At 53.7% G+C, this 16,299-nt stretch overlaps 1 protein-coding gene across 4 annotated transcripts; it reads left to right on the top strand.

Moving 5' to 3' along the window:
- Nucleotides 1-2,271: 2,271 nt before the first annotated feature.
- Nucleotides 2,272-15,728, top strand: LOC105491193 (USH1 protein network component harmonin binding protein 1). 4 transcript variants are annotated; one of them, XM_011757473.3, is made up of 13 exons: nt 2,272-2,384; nt 2,708-2,809; nt 2,905-3,053; nt 4,074-4,512; nt 7,112-7,237; nt 7,403-7,539; nt 7,706-7,846; nt 8,743-8,916; nt 10,386-10,635; nt 12,052-12,273; nt 13,898-14,004; nt 14,193-14,315; nt 15,472-15,728. In XM_011757473.3, exons 2-13 carry the CDS (start codon nt 2,756-2,758, stop codon nt 15,659-15,661), a joined length of 2,112 nt encoding a protein of 703 aa, XP_011755775.2. In that variant the 5' UTR covers nt 2,272-2,384; nt 2,708-2,755; the 3' UTR covers nt 15,662-15,728. The 4 variants fall into 4 exon arrangements, with proteins under 4 accessions (XP_011755775.2, XP_011755712.2, XP_070943014.1 ...); XM_011757410.3 differs by having other exon boundaries at nt 2,291-2,494; XM_071086913.1 differs by lacking the exons at nt 2,272-2,384; nt 2,708-2,809 and having other exon boundaries at nt 2,981-3,053; nt 3,355-4,512.
- The last annotated feature ends 571 nt before the right edge of the window (nt 15,729-16,299 follow it).

The following is a 16,299-nucleotide window of genomic DNA, read 5'->3' as shown; positions in this document are numbered from 1 at the left end:
CTCCCAAAGTGCTGGGATTACAGGCGTGAGCCATCGCATCCGACCTTCTTGTTGTTTTTTGGTTTTGGTTTTGGTTTTTTGGGAAGGAACCTCTCTGTGTCGCCCAGAGGTCTGTCGCCTAGAGCAGCTCTTTGAAGGCTCTAAGCCTTTGTCCAGGCAGTTCCTTCTGCCTGGAATGCTGTTCCTCCTGTTGCTTTGCTGGCAAGTTCTTCATCCTTCAAAGATCACCTTTACACAGCCCCTCCGGCTATTCTCGAATTAGAGCCTGGCCAATGTGGCAGGCTTCTTTGACCCTTAAAAAAAAAAAACTGAGGGGTTGGGGGCAGTGGCTCACACTTGTAATCACAGCATTTTGGGAGGCTGAGGTGGGCGGATCACGAGGTTAAGAGTTGGAGATCAGCCTGGCCAATATGGTGAAATCCCGTCTCTACTAAAATTACAAAAAATTATCCGGGTGTGGTGGTGCACACCTGTAATCACAGCTACTCGGAAGGCTGAGGCAGAAAAATCGCTTGAACCCAGGAGGTGGAGGTTGCAGTGAGCCGAGATCCCGCCACTGCACTCCAGCCTGGGTGACAGAGCAAGATTCCATCTAAAAAAATAAAATAAATAAATAAACTGAGGCTTCAAGTGGCTCTTAAACATTTCTGGGGCTGGTGGGGTGGATGACTCATGCCTGTAATCCCAACACTTTGGGAGGGTGAGGCAGGTGGATCACCTGAGTTCAGGAGTTTAAGAGCAGCCTGGCCAACATGGCAAAAACCCATCTCTAGCCGGGTGCAGTGGCTCACGCCTGTAATCCCAGCACTTTGGGAGGCCAAGGCCGGCGGATTACTTGAGGTCAGGAGTTCAAGACCAGCCTGGCCAACATGGTAAAACCCTGTCTCTACTAAAAACACAAAAATTAACCAGGCGTTGTGGTGGGCACTTGTAATCCCAGCTACTCGGCAGGCTGAGGCAGGAGAATTGCTTGAACCCAGGAGGTGGAGGATGCAATGAGATCGCACCGCTGCACTCCAACCTGGGCGACAGAGCGAGACTCCATCTCAAAAAAAAAAAAAAAAAAAAAAAAAAGAAGGTTGGGCGTGGTGGCTCACGCCTGTAATCCCAGCACTTTGGGAGGCCGAGGCAGGTGGATCACGAGGTCAGAAGATCGAGACCATCGTAGCTAACACGGCGAAACCCCGTCTCTACTAAAAATACAAAAAAATTAGGTGGGCGTGGTGGCGGGTGCCTGTAGTCCCAGCTACTCGGGAAGCTGAGGCAGGAGAATGGTATGAACCCGGGAGGCAAAGGTTGCAGTGAGCCAATATCGCACCACTGCACTCCAGCCTGGGCGACAGAGCGAGAAGAGAACTGTCAGCTCACAGTGAAGAGACAGGCAGAGAAGAAGAGTTCACAGGGGAGCCAAATAAAAGCCATATCAGCTCAGGGGAACATTCTAGCTCTTTTTTTTTTTTCTTTCTTTTTGAGACAGGGTGTTGCCTTGTTACCCAGACTGGAGTGCAGTGGCGTGACCATGGCTCACTGCAGCCTCAACTTCCAGGTGTTAAGCAATCCTCCCACCTCAGCCTCCTGAGTAGCTGGGACTACAGGCATATGCCACCACTCCTGGCTAATTTTTTTTTTTTTTTTTTTTGAGATGGAGTCTCACTGTGTCACCCGGGCTGGAGTGCAGTGGCCGGATCTCAGCTCACTGCAAGCTCCGCTTCCTGGGTTTACGCCATTCTCCTGTCTCAGCCTCCTGAGTAGCTGGGACTACAGGCGCCCGCCACCTCGCCTGGCTAGTTTTTTTTTTGTATTTTTAGTAGAGACGGGGTTTCACCGCGTTAGCCAGGATGGTCTCGATCTCCTGACCTCGTGATCCGCCCGTCTTGGCCTCCCAAAGTGCTGGGATTACAGGCTTGAGCCACCGCGCCCGGCCTCCTGGCTAATTTTTATATTTTATGTAGAGACGGGGGTCTTGCCATGTTGCCCAGGCTTGTCTTAAACTCTTGGGCTCAAGCGATCTGCCTTCCTCAGCTTCCCAGAGTCCTGGGATTACAGGCGTGAGCCATGGTGCTCGGCCCATTCTAGATCTTGAGAAATAAAATCCAAGAGTCAGAGCTAGAAGGGCCATAGGCTTGGAGGCTGAGACGAGGAGGGGCTGAAACCTTGGGAGTCAGGTATGTGTGCCCCGCTAGGGCTGCAGGAAGCTGCTGTCCTCAAAAAGGAAACAACACAATAACAAGTCACATGACCAGGGGAGGGGGTTTCCTGTTTCCTGGTCCCTCCCAGGCCAGGCTTGGCCAGCCCAGGCCTGACCAGGCAGTGGCCAGAGTGACCCCAAGACGGTGTCCAGGGACTCAGGCCTCTGATCAAGTTACCCCCAGAAGATCAGAGAGGTAGAGAGAGCTGAATCCGTCATTTAGGAGGGCCGCGGAGGAGAGGGAATTATTGAGATTGCATTTCCAGGCTCAAAGAGAGGAGGGAAGGGGACAAAGACGTAGTGAAGGTAAAGAAGGCAGAGAAGAAGGGGGAGATCCAGACAACCTTGTTAGGTAGTGAGCTGCCTGTCCAGGGAGGCATTCAAATGTGCCCAATCAACATTGATCACAAAATCCCTTCCTGAGGGGTAGTCAATGTCCCATTTCACAGCAGAGGAAATTGAGGTTGTCCCTTGTCCAGGACAACAAAGGCAAGAGGTCATGGCAGGCTGTGGTTTTAGGGGTTGACGAAGGAGAAGCATTCAGAGAGCACTGGCTTCTGGACAGCAATGAGTGCCCGGGCCACGCGGCCCCGAAGCCGGCGAGGGAGGCATGCTCCACCCGTAAGTGTCGCCCTCTCCCCTCCACACCCAGCTCCTGGGGACCCCAAGGTCCCGTCCTGCCTGGCTCAGAGCGGGGCCACGGGGGTCATTTGCAGGGTGAACTGGACCCTGTGGCTGAGAGTTCAGAGGAGATTGAGGCAGCCAGTGGGAGCTCCAAGCTCAGCTTTGCCCCACCTCCTGTGAGCTCCGGGCTGGAACAGCTGGGCCCCATGGAGGAGGTCAGTGGCCAAGGCCTAGGAAGCAGGTAAGACCCCCTTGGTCTGTGCCCTTCACTCCAGTCCACATGCATCTTTGCCATCTGCAGATCTGCTGATGTGCCCTCTCTGCTCACACACCTACCATAGCTCCCTGTTGCCTTCAGCCTGACTTTCTTTTCTTTTTTTTGAGTCTTGCTCTGTCACCCAGGCTGCAGTGCAGTGGCACAATCTCCACTCACAGCAACCTCTGCCTCCTGGGTTCAAGAGGGAGCCTCAGCTTCCCGAGTAGCTGGGATTACAGGTGTGTGCCACCACACCCAGCTAATTTTTGTATTTTTAGTGAGACAGGGTCTTGCCACGTTAGCCAGGCTGGTCTTGAACTCCTGACCTCAGGTGATCCCCCCACTTCGGCCTCCGAAAGTGCTGGGATTACAAGTGTGAGTCGCTGCCCCAGAAGACCCCATTTCCAGAATCTTCTGTCTCTCACCTTCAGGACTTTCCCAGTGCCCGTCACAGTCCAACTTACTATTCACTCTGCTTCGTAGCCCCAGGTCTCCCCTCCAACTTCTCCACCACCTCTGTCCAGCCTCTTCCCTGAATTCCCAGCCTCCCAGTCTCTCCCTGGGATGCAAGTCCCAGAACACACAGCTCTTGCCAACTCTGCCCCGCTCACACCTCCCGAAGACCATGAAGTTTAAGCCCTAAGAATTCCCTGCCCTGGGCTGAGCGTTGTGGCCCATGCCTGTTATCGCAGAACTTTGGGAGGCCAAGTCGGGCGAATCACCTGAGGTCAGGAGTTTGACATCAGCCTGGCCAACATGGTGAAACCCTGTCTCTACTAAAAATACAAAAATTAGCCGGGCGTGGTGGTGGGCACCTGTAATCCCAGCTACTTGGGGGACTGAGGCAGGAGAATCACTTGAACCCAGGAGGTGGAGGTTGCAGTGAGCTGAGATCGCACCACTGCACTCCAGCCTGGGCAACAGAGTGAGATTCTGTCTCAAAAAATAAAAAAGAATTCCCTGCCCAGCATGGAGCGACTCAAGTGCCTGAGTTGGTGTCCACAGGACCGACAAGAAGACGGATGGGGGCTCTGGCAGGGGACTGGCCTCAGCCCCCGAGGTGCCCCACAAACCTGCAGTGGAAGCCTACCAGGCCCCAGAAGCAGCCCTACAGTACAAGGAGACTGTGCCCCCTGGGATTGGGGCCCCTGATGTGTTTCAGACCCTCCAGCACGCTCTGAGCTCCCTGGAGGCAGCGGCTGCAGCCTGGCGCCACCGGCCCCCCAGCCATCCTGGGCCAATGGAGTTGGAAGACACAAGCAAAGGGGGACCAGGTCCCCTTGGGAAGCAGGAAGGGGCAGGGAGCAGCCAGCGAGAGGCAGCTCGCCTGGCTGAGAGGAATGCCTGGCTCCGGCTGGCCCTGAGTAGCCGAGAGGATGAGCTGGTCCGCACGCAGGCCTCCCTGGAGGCCATCCGAGCTGAGAAGGAGACACTGCAGAAAGAGGTGAGTGGGGCCATCCTGAGTCCTATGTGGCTCTCTGTCTGAGGGAGGAGGCAGGCCCGATGTAGGCAATATTCATTCATCTGTTCATTCCAAAAACCTTTTGAGGCTGGGTGTGGTGGCTCACGCCTATAATCCCAGCACTTTGGGAGATGGAGGCAGGAGGATCCTTTGAGGCCAGGAGTTCAAGACCAGCCTGGGCAACACAGCAAGACCCTTACCTCTGCAAAAAAAAAAAAATAAAAATCAGCCAGGTTGGCCAGGCACGGTGGCTCACACCTGTAATCCCAGCACTTTGGGAGGCTGAGGTGGGCGTATCACAAAGTCAGGAGTTCAAGACCAGCTTGGCCAACATGGTGAAACCCCATCTCTACTAAAAATAAAAATAAATAAATAAATAAAAGCCAGGTGTGGTGGCATATGCCTATAATCCCAGCTACTCAGGAGGCTGAGGCAGGAGAATCACTTGAACCCGGGTGATGGAGGTGGCAGTGAGCTGAGATCACATCAATGTACTCCAGTCTGGGGAACAGAGTGAGACTCTGTCTAAAAAAAAAAAAAAAAAAAATCAGCCAGATTGGCTGGGTGCGGTGGCTCATGCCTGTAATCTACACCAGCACTGTGGGAGGCCAAGGTGGGTGGATCCCTTGAGGCCAGGAGTTAGAGACCAGCCTGACCAATATGGTGAAACCCTGTCTTTACTAAAAATACAAAAATTAGCCAGGTGTGGTGGCACGTGCCTGTAATCCCAGCTACTCAGGAGGCTGAGGCAGGAGAATTGCTTGACACAATTCTGCAGCTACCAGGGAGGCTAAGGCACAAGAATCGCCTGATCCTAGGAGGCAGAGCTTGCAGTGAGCCGAGATCGCACCACTGCACTCCAGCCTGGGTGACGGAGAGAGACTGTCTCAAAAAAAAAAAAAAAAAAAAAGCCAGGCACGGTGGCTCACGCCTGTAATCCCAACACTTTGGGAGGCCGAGGTGGGCAGATCACAAGGTCAGCAGATCGAGACCATGCTGGCTAACACGGTGAAACCCCATCTCTACTAAAAATACAAAAAAATTTAGTCGGGTGTGCTGGCATGCACTGGTAGTCCCAGTCCCAGCTACTCGGGAGGCTGAGGCAGGAGAATTGCTTGAACTCAGGAAGCGGAAGTTGCAGTGAGCTGAGATCCCGCCATTGCACTCCAGCCTGAGCGACAGAGGAAAACTCTCAAAAAAAAAAAAAAAAAAAAAAAAAAAAAAAAAAAGAAAAGAAAAGAAAAAGAAAGAAAACTGAGGGTGGTGAGATCAGGCCCTGGGGTGGCAGCATGACTAGCCTGTTCAAGGAACCCGAAGGACGCCAGTGTGGCTGGAACACAGGGCGTAACAGGGAGAGTGTGGGGAGCCAGAACAGAGGGAGGACAAATGCAGATGGCGCAGGGCCTCGTGGGCTGCAAGGAGGCACTTCACTTGGGCTTTGCTCTGATTAAGGTGAGAGCCCCGGAGGGTTCTGAGCAGAGGAGGCCGTGCTCGACGCAGGTGTTCAGAGGCGCCCTCTGGTGGCAGAGGTAGGAACAGTCTGAGAGGGTGAGGGTGGACTCTTGGAGAGCCAGGAGGTGACTTCACTGGTCCAGACACGCAGGATGGTGGAGGTTGTGGAGGCGGAGAGATGCGGACGGATTCTGGGTGATGTGGACGGATTCTGGGTGATGTGGAAGATGGAACTGACAGGTGTGAGCATGAAGGCTAGAGAGAACTTCAGGCTTTGGGACCTGAAGCACTAGAAGGGAGAGATGGAGGAGCTACAGGGTAGGCAGGTTTGGCTGGTGGTGACCAGATCTCTTTAGCCCTTGATAAGCTCCAGTGCCCATGAGACATCCATGTGGGGTCCTCAAGGGAGCAGCTGTATGTCTGAGTCCAGGGCTCAGGGGAGACAGCAGGGCAGGAGGGAGACACTTGAGCATCCTTAGCATGTAGGTGGCATTTAAAGCCATGTGGCTGCCGGGTGCAGTGGCTCATGCCTGTAATCCCAGCACTTAGGGAGGCTGAGGCAGGTGATCAACTGAGGTCAGGAGTTTGAGACCAGCCTGGCCAACATGGTGAAACCCCATCTCTACTGAAAATACAAAAATTTGTCAGGCATGATGGCAGATGCCTATAATCCCAGCTACTCAGGAGGCTGAGGCAGGAGAATCACTTGAACCCAGGAGGCAGAGGTTGCAGTGAGCTGAGACTGTGCCACTGCATTCCATCCTGGGTGACACAGCAAGACTCCATCTCAAAAATAAAAATAAAAATAGAAAAGTCATGTGGCTGAATGAAGTATTGAGAGGGAAACCCTCATCTCAGGCTGGTAGGAAAATTCGGGGCTATGGGAGCCCAGTCCAGGGATTCATTTTCCTCCAGAGTGGGGCCCATTTTTCTGCTGGGAAAAATAAAATCCTCAGCAGCTGGCAAACATTCCCAAGGTCAGATAGTGAGATTTTTGGCAGGCTAAGTATCCAAGCCTCCTGCCTTCCAGCTAGGGTTCCTGCCACTTCCCCAAGAACAGGCCTTGGGGAGGGAAGGCTGGTGGTTGGTTTCAGCCCCTAGGCCTGACATCCCCCCTCATCCTTCCCAGGTTCAGGAGTTGCAGAATTCCCTCTTGAGGCTGGAGCCCTTCCCACGTCTTTCCCACAGCCAAGCAGGTGGCTCAGGCAGTGGTTCTAGCAGCTCTGAGGCAGACAGGGAACCCTGGGAGACTCAGGTGAGTGTGAGAAGTTCAATCCCATGGTCTTGATGTCCTTAGTCTTCAGGGGGATGAGACTCAAATCTTTGTCATGGGATCCAACAGCTTCTGGGGTTGCAAAATGCCTACCATCCCAGGCTCTTGGTGACAATTGGGGTCAATTACATCACCTGTTCTTGGCAGGACTCCTTCTCCCTGGCTCACCCCCTGCTTCGGCGCCTCCGCAGCCATTCCAGCACCCAGATCCTTGGGTCTCTTCCCACCCAGCCCCTCAGTCCTGAGATGCACATCATGGAAGCCCAGATGGAGCAACTCCGGGGGTAAGAGACTCAAATGCTGAGCTCATAAGGGCACAGGCACCTCCTCCAGCTGAGTTAGAAGGCCTGGAGTCTGAAGCTGCAACAGGAGGGAGGGTAAGGGTGGAAATTGAGGCCTGACTGCCTTAGAAGGCCTCTGACTTTCCCTCTTCCCCACCTTCGGGGACAGGAGCATTGAGAAGCTCAAATGCTTTAACCGTCTGCTATCGGCTGTGCTCCAGGGATACAAGGGCCACTGTGAGGGCCTCAGCATGCAGCTAGGCCAGCGGGAGGCTGAGGCCACAGCATTGCATCTGGCCTTGCAGTACAGGTCAGTGCACCCTGCCAGTGATGTCACCAGCTGGGGAGGGAATGGGCTTTCTGAGGATGGCCCCAATCCACAGAACCCTCACTGGAGAGCACCTTCCCCACTTCAGAAATTAATTTTTTTTTTTTTTTTTGGGACAGAGTCTTGCTGTGTCACCCAGGCTGGAATGCAGTGGCGAGATCTCAGCTCACTGCAACCTCTGCCTCCTGGGTTCAAATGACACTCATGTCTCAGCCTCCTGAGTAGCTGGGATTGCAGGTGTATGCCACTATACCCAGCTAATTTTTGTATTTTTAGTAGAGATGGGTTTCACCATATGGGCCAGGCTAGTCTTGAACTCCTGACATCGTGATCCGCCCGACTCGGCCTCCCAAAGGGCTGGGATTACAGGTGTGAGCCACCTTGCCTGGCCCAGAAATTAACTTAAGGCAATTTTAGTTCAGGGTTGGTAAGGGAGTCTACATGCTTCCAGAGTTGAGGACAGTGGGGAGAAGAGGAGTTCAGGAGCAAGTGGGGACTGGCACCTATAGAGTGAGATGTAGCTAAGCATTTTTTTTTCTCTCTTTCTTTTTTTTTGAGACAGAGTCTAGCTCTGTCACCCAGGCTGGAGTGCAGTGGTGCCCTGTTGGCTCACTGCAACCTCCACCTCCCTGGTTCAAGCGATTCTCCTGCCTCAGCCTCCTGAGTAGCTGGAACTACAGGTGCGTACCACCACACCTTGCTAATCTTTGTATTTTTAGTAGAGACGGGGTTTCACCATGTTGGTCAGGCTGGTCTCGAACTCCTGACCTCAGGTAATCCTCCCGCCTCAGCCTCCCAAAGTGCTAGGACTACAGGTGAGGGCCATTGCACCCAGCCAAGCTGAGTGTCCTGAAGCACTCAGAACCAGTGTCCCACAGTGAGCACTGTGAAGAGGCATACAGGGTTCTTCTTGCTCTGCGGGAGGCCAATTCAGAAGCAGGAGACGAAGCCCCCACGAGTGACCTGCAAGCAGCTGAAGAGGAAGCATGGAGGCTGCTGGCACAAGAGGAGGCCACCATGGATGCAGGGGCACGGCAGAATCCACAGCCAAGGTATCTCCCCGGAACCCTGGGAACTGGCCTGGTTGAGGAGTGGGGTCTCGACTGGGGAATGGGGCTCCCAGAACTCACCATGTTTGGGGGCTTGGTGTGGCTGTGTCCAGCAAGGTCGGTATGGAGCACACTGTAGTTGGTTGACATGAGGCTCAACTGCAGTTGGCCTGTTGCTACTTGACAAAGTTAGCATGGTGGTTGACAGATATTGCAGTTGGCGTGAAGATGGATAATGATGCCTACTGGTTAAAACTGGCACCCACAGCCGGGCACAGTGGCTCACGCCTGTAATCCCAGCACTTTAGGAGGCCAAGGCAGGCAGATCGCTTGAGCTCAGTAGTTCAAGACCAGCCCTTGTAACATGGCAAAAGTCCTTTTCTACCAAAACTACAAATAAATTAGCTGGGTGTGCCCATGTAGTCCCAGCTACTTGGGAGGCTGAGGTGGGAGGAAGCCTTGAGTCTGGGAGGTGGAGGCTGCAGTGAGCTGAGATTGCACCACTGCACTCCAGCCTGGGTGACAGAGTGAGACCCTGGTTTTTTTTTTTTTTTTTTTTTTTTGAGACGGAGTCTGGCTCTGTCGCCCAGGCTGGAGTGCAGTGGCTGGATCTCAGCTCACTGCAAGCTCCGCCTCCCGGGTTTGCGCCATTCTCCTGCCTCAGCCTCCCAAGTAGCTGGGACTACAGGCACCCGCCACCTCGCCCGGCTATTTTTTTGTATTTTTTAGTAGAGACGGGGTTTCACCGTGTTAGCCAGGATGGTCTCGATCTCCTGACCTCGTGATCCGCCCGTCTCGGCCTCCCAAAGTGCTGGGATTACAGGCTTGAGCCACCGCGCCCGGCCAAGACCCTGGTTTTTGTTTTGTTTTGAGACGAATTTTCACTCTTGTCACCCAGGCTGGAGTCCAATAGTCTGATCTCGGCTCACTGCAACCTCCGCCTCCCAGGTTCAAGCGATTCTCCTGCCTCAGCCTCCCGAGTAGGTGGGATTACAGGCTCCCACTATCATGCCTGGCTAATTTTGAATTTTCAGTAGAGATGGGGTTTCTCCATATTGGTCAGGCTGGTCTCGAACTCCCGACCTCAGGTGATCCACTTGCCTCTGCCTCCCAAAGTGCTGGGATTACAGGCGTGAGGCACCGTGCCCAGCCCCAGCTAATTATTTTATAAAGACGGATTCTCACTCTGTTGCCTATGCTGCTCTCAAACTTCTGGCTTCAAGCAATCCTCCCGCCTCAGCCTCCCAAAGTGCTGGGGTTACAGGCGTGCATCACTACACCTGACCAAAATGTGGTCTTGATGGAAGATGGTGCCTAGTGGGGTACGTTGGTGTGACAGGGGCCACCACAGATGGCAAAGACTCCGTCGTGGCCAGTGAGATGGAAGATGATGGACCCTACCAGGATTGGCATGAAGTTAACCCACCTATGCCTGCCGGTGTTAACATAGGCACATCTTCTGTTTTCTGTAGCCCTGAGGGCAGCAGTGTGGATAAGCCCACACCACAGGAAGTGGCTTTCCAGCTCCGAAGCTATGTCCAGCGTCTCCAGGAGCGCCGTTCTCTAGTGAAGATTCTCTCAGAGCCTGGCCCCACCTTGGCACCCATGCCCACTGTGCCCCGTGCAGAAGCCATGGTACAGGCCATTCTGGGGACCCAGTCTGGCCCAGCTCTTCCCCGACTGGAGAAGACACAAATTCAGCAGGACCTGGTGGCCACAAGGGTACAAATGGGCTGTGGTCACTGTCAGTTTTTCTTGATGGGACAAAATCCTTTACTGAGGTTGGGGGATCAAGGAGCAAAGGAGAATTCTCCTGGGCTGGGTGCAGGCATTGTGAAGGAGAATTGGAACTGGGGTTTTGAGGGATTAATAGGAGTTTGTCTTCTGGGGTTCAGTGTCTCAATAGACTACAAATCTGGCTCTCCAAAATGCCCTTCGTATGGGAAGAGATGGGAGCAAAGAACACAGTCTTGGGTTTGTAGCTTGGCATGAAAACCTTGAGGTTCTGAAGCTGGACAAACTCCAGAAGCTTTGACAGAACTGCTCTATGACCTATGTAAGCTACTTGCCCTCTAGGAAATGCCATTTCTACAGCTGTGGTTTTTTTTTTTTTTTTTTGAGACGGAGTCTCGCTCTGTCGCCCGGGCTGGAGTGCAGTGGCCGGATCTCAGCTCACTGCAAGTTCCACCTCCCGGGTTCACGCCATTCTCCTGCCTCAGCCTCCCGAGTAGCTGGGACTACAGTAGCCCGCCACCTCGCCCGGCTACTTTTGTTTTGTTTTGTTTTGTTTTGTTTTGTTTTTTTGTATTTTTTAGTAGAGACGGGGTTTCACCGTGTTAGCCAGGATGGTCTCGATCTCCTGACCTTGTGATCCGCCCATCTCGGCCTCCCAAAGTGCTGGGATTACAGGCTTGAGCCACCGCGCCTGGCCACAGCTGTGGTTTTTATGGGAGGAAGATATTTCCACCTCACAAGAACATGGTGATCCTGGCGAACCCGGTGAAACCCCGTCTCTACTACAAAATACAAAAAACTAGCCGGGCGAGGTGGTGGGCGCCTGTAGTCCCAGCTACTCGGGAGGCTGAGGCAGGAGAATGGCATAAACCCGGGAGGCGGAGCTTGCAGTGAGCTGAGATCCGGCCACTGCACTCCAGCCTGGGTGACAGAGCGAGACCCCGTCTCACCAAAAAAAAAAAAAAAAAAAAGAACATGGTGAAGGTCCTAGTTTGTTTTTTTTTTTTTTTTTTTTTGAGTCTTGCTCTCACCCAGGCTGAAGTGCTGTGGCGCTATCTCGGCTCACTGCAGCCTCTGCCCCCACCGGGTTCAAGTGATTCTCCTGCCTCAGCCTCCTGAGTAGCTGAGATTACAGTTGTGCACCACCACACCCGGCTATTTTTTGTATTTTCTGTGGAGATGGGGTTTCGCCATGTTGGCCAGGCTGGTCTCGAACTCCTGACCTCAGGTAATCCACCCACTTCGGCCTCCCAAAGTGCTAGGATTACAGGCATGAGCCACCGTGCCCAGCCAAAGGTCACAGTTTTTGTCTGAATAGGCCTCAGTGGGTGCCTCTTGGGGCCTCAGTTTCCCTGCAGTTGACGGTAGAAGCAGAAATTCTCTCCCCTCTCCTTGGTCCCGCAGGAGGCCCTGACGGACCTGATGCTTCGGCTGCAGCTGGTGCGGCGTGAGAAGCGGGGTCTAGAGCTGCGGGAGGCTGCCCTCCGAGCTCTGGGTCCAGCTCACGTGCTCCTGCTGGAGCAGCTGCAGTGGGAACGGGCGGAGCTCCGGACTGGTGGGGCAAACAGCAGTGGTGGACATAGCAGCGGAGGTGGCAGCAGTGGGGACGAGGAAGAGTGGTATCAGGTGAGCCGCCCTGCCTGAACCTGGTAGGGGTAGTAGCTTACTAATGAGAACATAGCCCTTGTCAATCACAGACCCCCCTTTTTTTTTTTTTTTTTTTTTGAGAGGGAGGTTTGCTCTTGTTGCCTAGGCTGGAATACAATGTTGCTATCTCTGCTCACCGCAACCTACGCCTCCCAGGTTCAAGTGATTCTCCTGTCTCAGCCTCCTGAGTAGCTGGCATTACAGACACACACCACCACATCTAGCTAATTTTTGTATGTTTTGTAGAGATGCAGTTTCACCATGTTGGCCAGGCTGGTCTCGAACTCCTGGCCTCAAATGTTTCGCCTGCCTCCGCCTCCCAAAGTGCTGAGATTACAGGCATGAGTCGCTGCGCCTGTCCTTAACGCAGCTCTTTGAATCATCTCTCCCACCTCCAAGCCTTTGTACATTCTGTGTCCCTGCCAGGAACTTCTCTCTGTGTCATAAAGTCCTTGACCTCCTGTAGATCTCAGCTTAGACATCAGCTCCTCAAGGAAGCCCTCCTGGAGTGACTTCAGATGAGGTTTCCTGTTATTTATTACCCTTATCAGGTTACCCAGGCAGGGTGGTCCCAGCTACTGGGGAGGCTGAGGTGGGAGAATCACTTGAACCCAGGAGTTGGAGGCTTCAGCGAGCCACAATTACGTCATTTCACTCCAGCCTGGGCCACAGAGCGAGACCTCATCTATCTCTATTTATTTATTTTTTGAGATAGAGTTTTGCTCTTGTCGCCCAGGCTGGAGTGCGATAGTGCAGTCTTAGCTCACTGCAGCCTCCGCCTCCCGGATTCAAGCAATTCTCCTGCCTCAGCCTCCCAAGTAGCCGGGATTAAAGGCGTCTGCCACCGTGCCCAAATATTTATTTATTTATTTAGAGACGGAGTGTCGCTCTGTTGCCCAGGCTGGAGTGCAGTGGCACAATCTCGGCTCACTGCAACCTCCGCCTCCCAAGTTCAAGCGATTCTCCTGTCTTAGCCTCCTGAGTAGCCGGGATTACAGGGGTCTGCCACCATGCCAAGCTAATTTTTGTATATTTAGTAGAGACAGAGTTGGCCACCCTGTGCCCATGTTGGCCAGGCTGGTCTTGAACTCCTGACTTCAAGTGATCCACCCGTCTCGGCCTCCCAAAGTTCTGGGATTACAGGCGTGAGCTACCACACCTGGCCCCTAAATTTTATTTTTAGAGATGAGGTTCGAGACCAGCCTGGCCAACATAGTGAAACCCCGTCTCTACTAAAAATACAAACAGTAGCCAGGTCTGGTGGCATATGTCTGTAATGCCAACTACTTGAAAGGCTGAGGCAGGAGAATCGCTTGAACCTGGGAGGCAGAAGTTGCTGTCAGCCAAGATCGTGCCACTGTACCCCAGCCTGGGTGGCAGAGTGAGACTCTGTCTCAAAAAAAAAAAAAAATTTTTTTTTTTAAATTAAATAAGATATTTCCCTTATCAGAGTGTAATTTCGCTCTTATTGGGGTATGGAACCAGACGGGGGTCTCTGAGAGCACAGCAGCTGCCACTGTCTGGGCAGCTTCAATGTCCAGTGAGGGCCAAGCACGGACTTGGCCCAGGTTAATGTCACTTTCTTGTCTTCTCTCTCCCTTAGGGCCTTCCTGCTGTCCCTGGTGGCACCAGTGGCATTGATGGTGGCCAGGTGGGCAGGGCCTGGGACCCAGAGAAGTTAGCCCAGGAACTGGCAGCATCGCTCACCAGGTGTGTGGCTGGGTGGGGATGGGCAGCCTATGTGACAGCCCCCGGGGGGGCTGTCTGCAGCAGAAGCTAAGGTGTACCCCTGTGTACAGGTGTGTTTACATGACAATACTGTGGGCAGGTGGGTAGGAGGAGACGTGGGAAATAGGATGGGCTAGGGCTGTGAGCCCTCCTCTTCCCCTTCGCAACAGGACGCTGGACCTGCGGGAGCAGCTGCAGTCTCTGCGCAGGGAGCTGGAACGGGTGGCTCAGAAGGGGCGAGCCAGACGGTCTCAGAGTGCCGAGCTGAACAGGGATTTATGCAAAGCCCACAGGTGGGACCCCTGTTCTGCATCCCTCCAATCCCCCTGGCACCATCCCCCACCAGGATCTCAGAAGTATCCCTGGCTTTCTCTGGGCCTTAGCCTTCCCCGCTGCCCCAAAATAGGCAATAAAGGCCAGGCACAGTGGCTCATACCTGTAATCCCATGTTGGGAGGCTGAGGCTGGCAGATCACCTGAGGTCAGGAGTTTGAGACCAGCCTGGCCAATGTGGTGAAACCCCATCTCTACTAAAAGTACAAAAATTAGCTGGGCATCTTGGCACATGCCTGTAATTCCAGCTACTTGGAAGAAAGGAGAATTGCTTAAACCCAGGAGTTGGAGGTAGCGGTGAGCAGAGATCACACCACTGCACTCCAGCTTGAGCGACAGAGCAAGACTTTTTCTCAAAAAAAGAAACAACAGGCTGGGCCAGGCACAGTGGCTCATGCCTGAAATCCCAGCACTTTGGGAGGCCAAGGCGGGCAGATCACCTGAGGCCGGGAGTTCGAGACCAGCCTGACCAACATGGAGAAACCCCATCTCTACTAAAAATACAAAATTAGCCAGGCGTGGTGGCGCATGCCTGTAATCCCAGCTACTTGGTAGGCTGAGGCAGGAGAATCGCTTAAACCCGGGAGACAGAGGTTGCAGTGAGCCAAGATCAGGTCATTGCACTCCAGCCTGGGCAACAAGAGCAAAACTCCGTCTCAAAAAAACAACAACAAGAAAAAACAGGCTGGGCACAGTGGCTCACACTTGTAATCCCAGCACTTTGGGAGGCCAAGGCAGGCGGATCACCTGAGGTCAGGAGTTCAAGACCAGCCTAGGCAACATGGTGAAACCCTGTCTCTATTAAAAAATACAAAAAAATTAGCTGGGCATGGTGGCGGGTACCTGTAATCCCAGCTACTTGGGAGGCTGAGGCAGGAGCAGTGCTTGAACCCAGGAGGCAGAGGTTGTAGTGAGGGGAGATCTTACCATTGCACTCCAGCCTGGGCGACAAGAGCGAAATTCTGTCTCAAACAACAACAACAACAAAAAGACCAGTTAGCTGGGACCCTGGGAGACCCAATGTGAAAAAGCCCCCATTCTGGGAGTGGGAGTACATGGCCCCTGCCTTGGGTGGAGTCGGGGGCTATTTCTTGACCCAGCCACCCACCCCTTCCAGCGCCCTGGTCCTGGCCTTGCGAGGAGCCCACCGGAAGCAGGAAGAGCAATGCCGGAAGTTGGAGCAGCAGATGGCACTCATGGAGGCTCAGCAGGCTGAGGAGGTGGCGGTGCTCGAAGCCACTGCAAGGGCCCTGGGGAAACCCAGGCCGCCCCTCCCGCCTCCCCAGCTTGGGGATACCGTTCTGTAGGCCCCTTACCCAGCCATGTCTGGACATGCCAGACCGCTGTGGCATGTCATAAACTATCCTGGAGTGACATCATGTCATGTTGCATGATTTGGCGTGTTGGGGCACATTTGGCATGAGGGAAGCTGGTGCACATGGGTGTCCAGGGCCTCATAGGTGTGGCCACGCAATGCAGAAAGACTTGGGTGTCTTTGGCCTGGCACCAAGTGGAATGTGAACTTCACATCAGTGGGGTCAGGCCAGAAGCAACCTGGGCTGTGGGACCAGGTCTCTGGGACTGACGAATTTTGGAGGTCCGTGAGGTTGCATAGCCACAGCTGAAGTTCCAACTGGCCTGTCTCCCGAAGCCCAGGGAGGGATTCATGGGGACTGGACAAAGCTTCTCCTGGCAGCTCCTTCCCAAGGAGATGCTGGGTTTGGCTGGCAGATTTTCCTGAAGGGGGCCGGGCGCAGTGGTGCACGCCTGTAATCCCAGCACTTTGGGAGGCCAACGTGGGTGGATCACTAGAGCCCAGGAGTTCAAGACCAGCCTGGACAACGTGGTAAAACCCCATGTCTACAAAAAAAAAAATACAAAAATTAGCCAGGCATGGTGGCATGTGCCTATAAAGCTATCTAGGAGGCTAAAGTGGGAGGATCAC

This window comes from Macaca nemestrina, chromosome 20 (assembly GCF_043159975.1).
Source record: "Macaca nemestrina isolate mMacNem1 chromosome 20, mMacNem.hap1, whole genome shotgun sequence".
NCBI lineage: Eukaryota > Metazoa > Chordata > Mammalia > Primates > Cercopithecidae > Macaca > Macaca nemestrina.
Note: the sequence above shows the minus strand (reverse complement) of the source record. Positions and strands in the feature narration are given on the sequence as shown.

Excerpts from the sequence above, each read along its gene's own strand:
- LOC105491193 (XM_011757473.3), top strand. The coding sequence starts at position 2,756 with ATGAGTGCCCGGGCCACGCGGCCCCGAAGCCGGCGAGGGAGGCATGCT. Across the intron at positions 3,054-4,073 it reads GGCCAAGGCCTAGGAAGCAG|GACCGACAAGAAGACGGATG; the intron begins GTAAGACCCCCT and ends TGGTGTCCACAG. Across the intron at positions 10,636-12,051 it reads AGGACCTGGTGGCCACAAGG|GAGGCCCTGACGGACCTGAT; the intron begins GTACAAATGGGC and ends TTGGTCCCGCAG.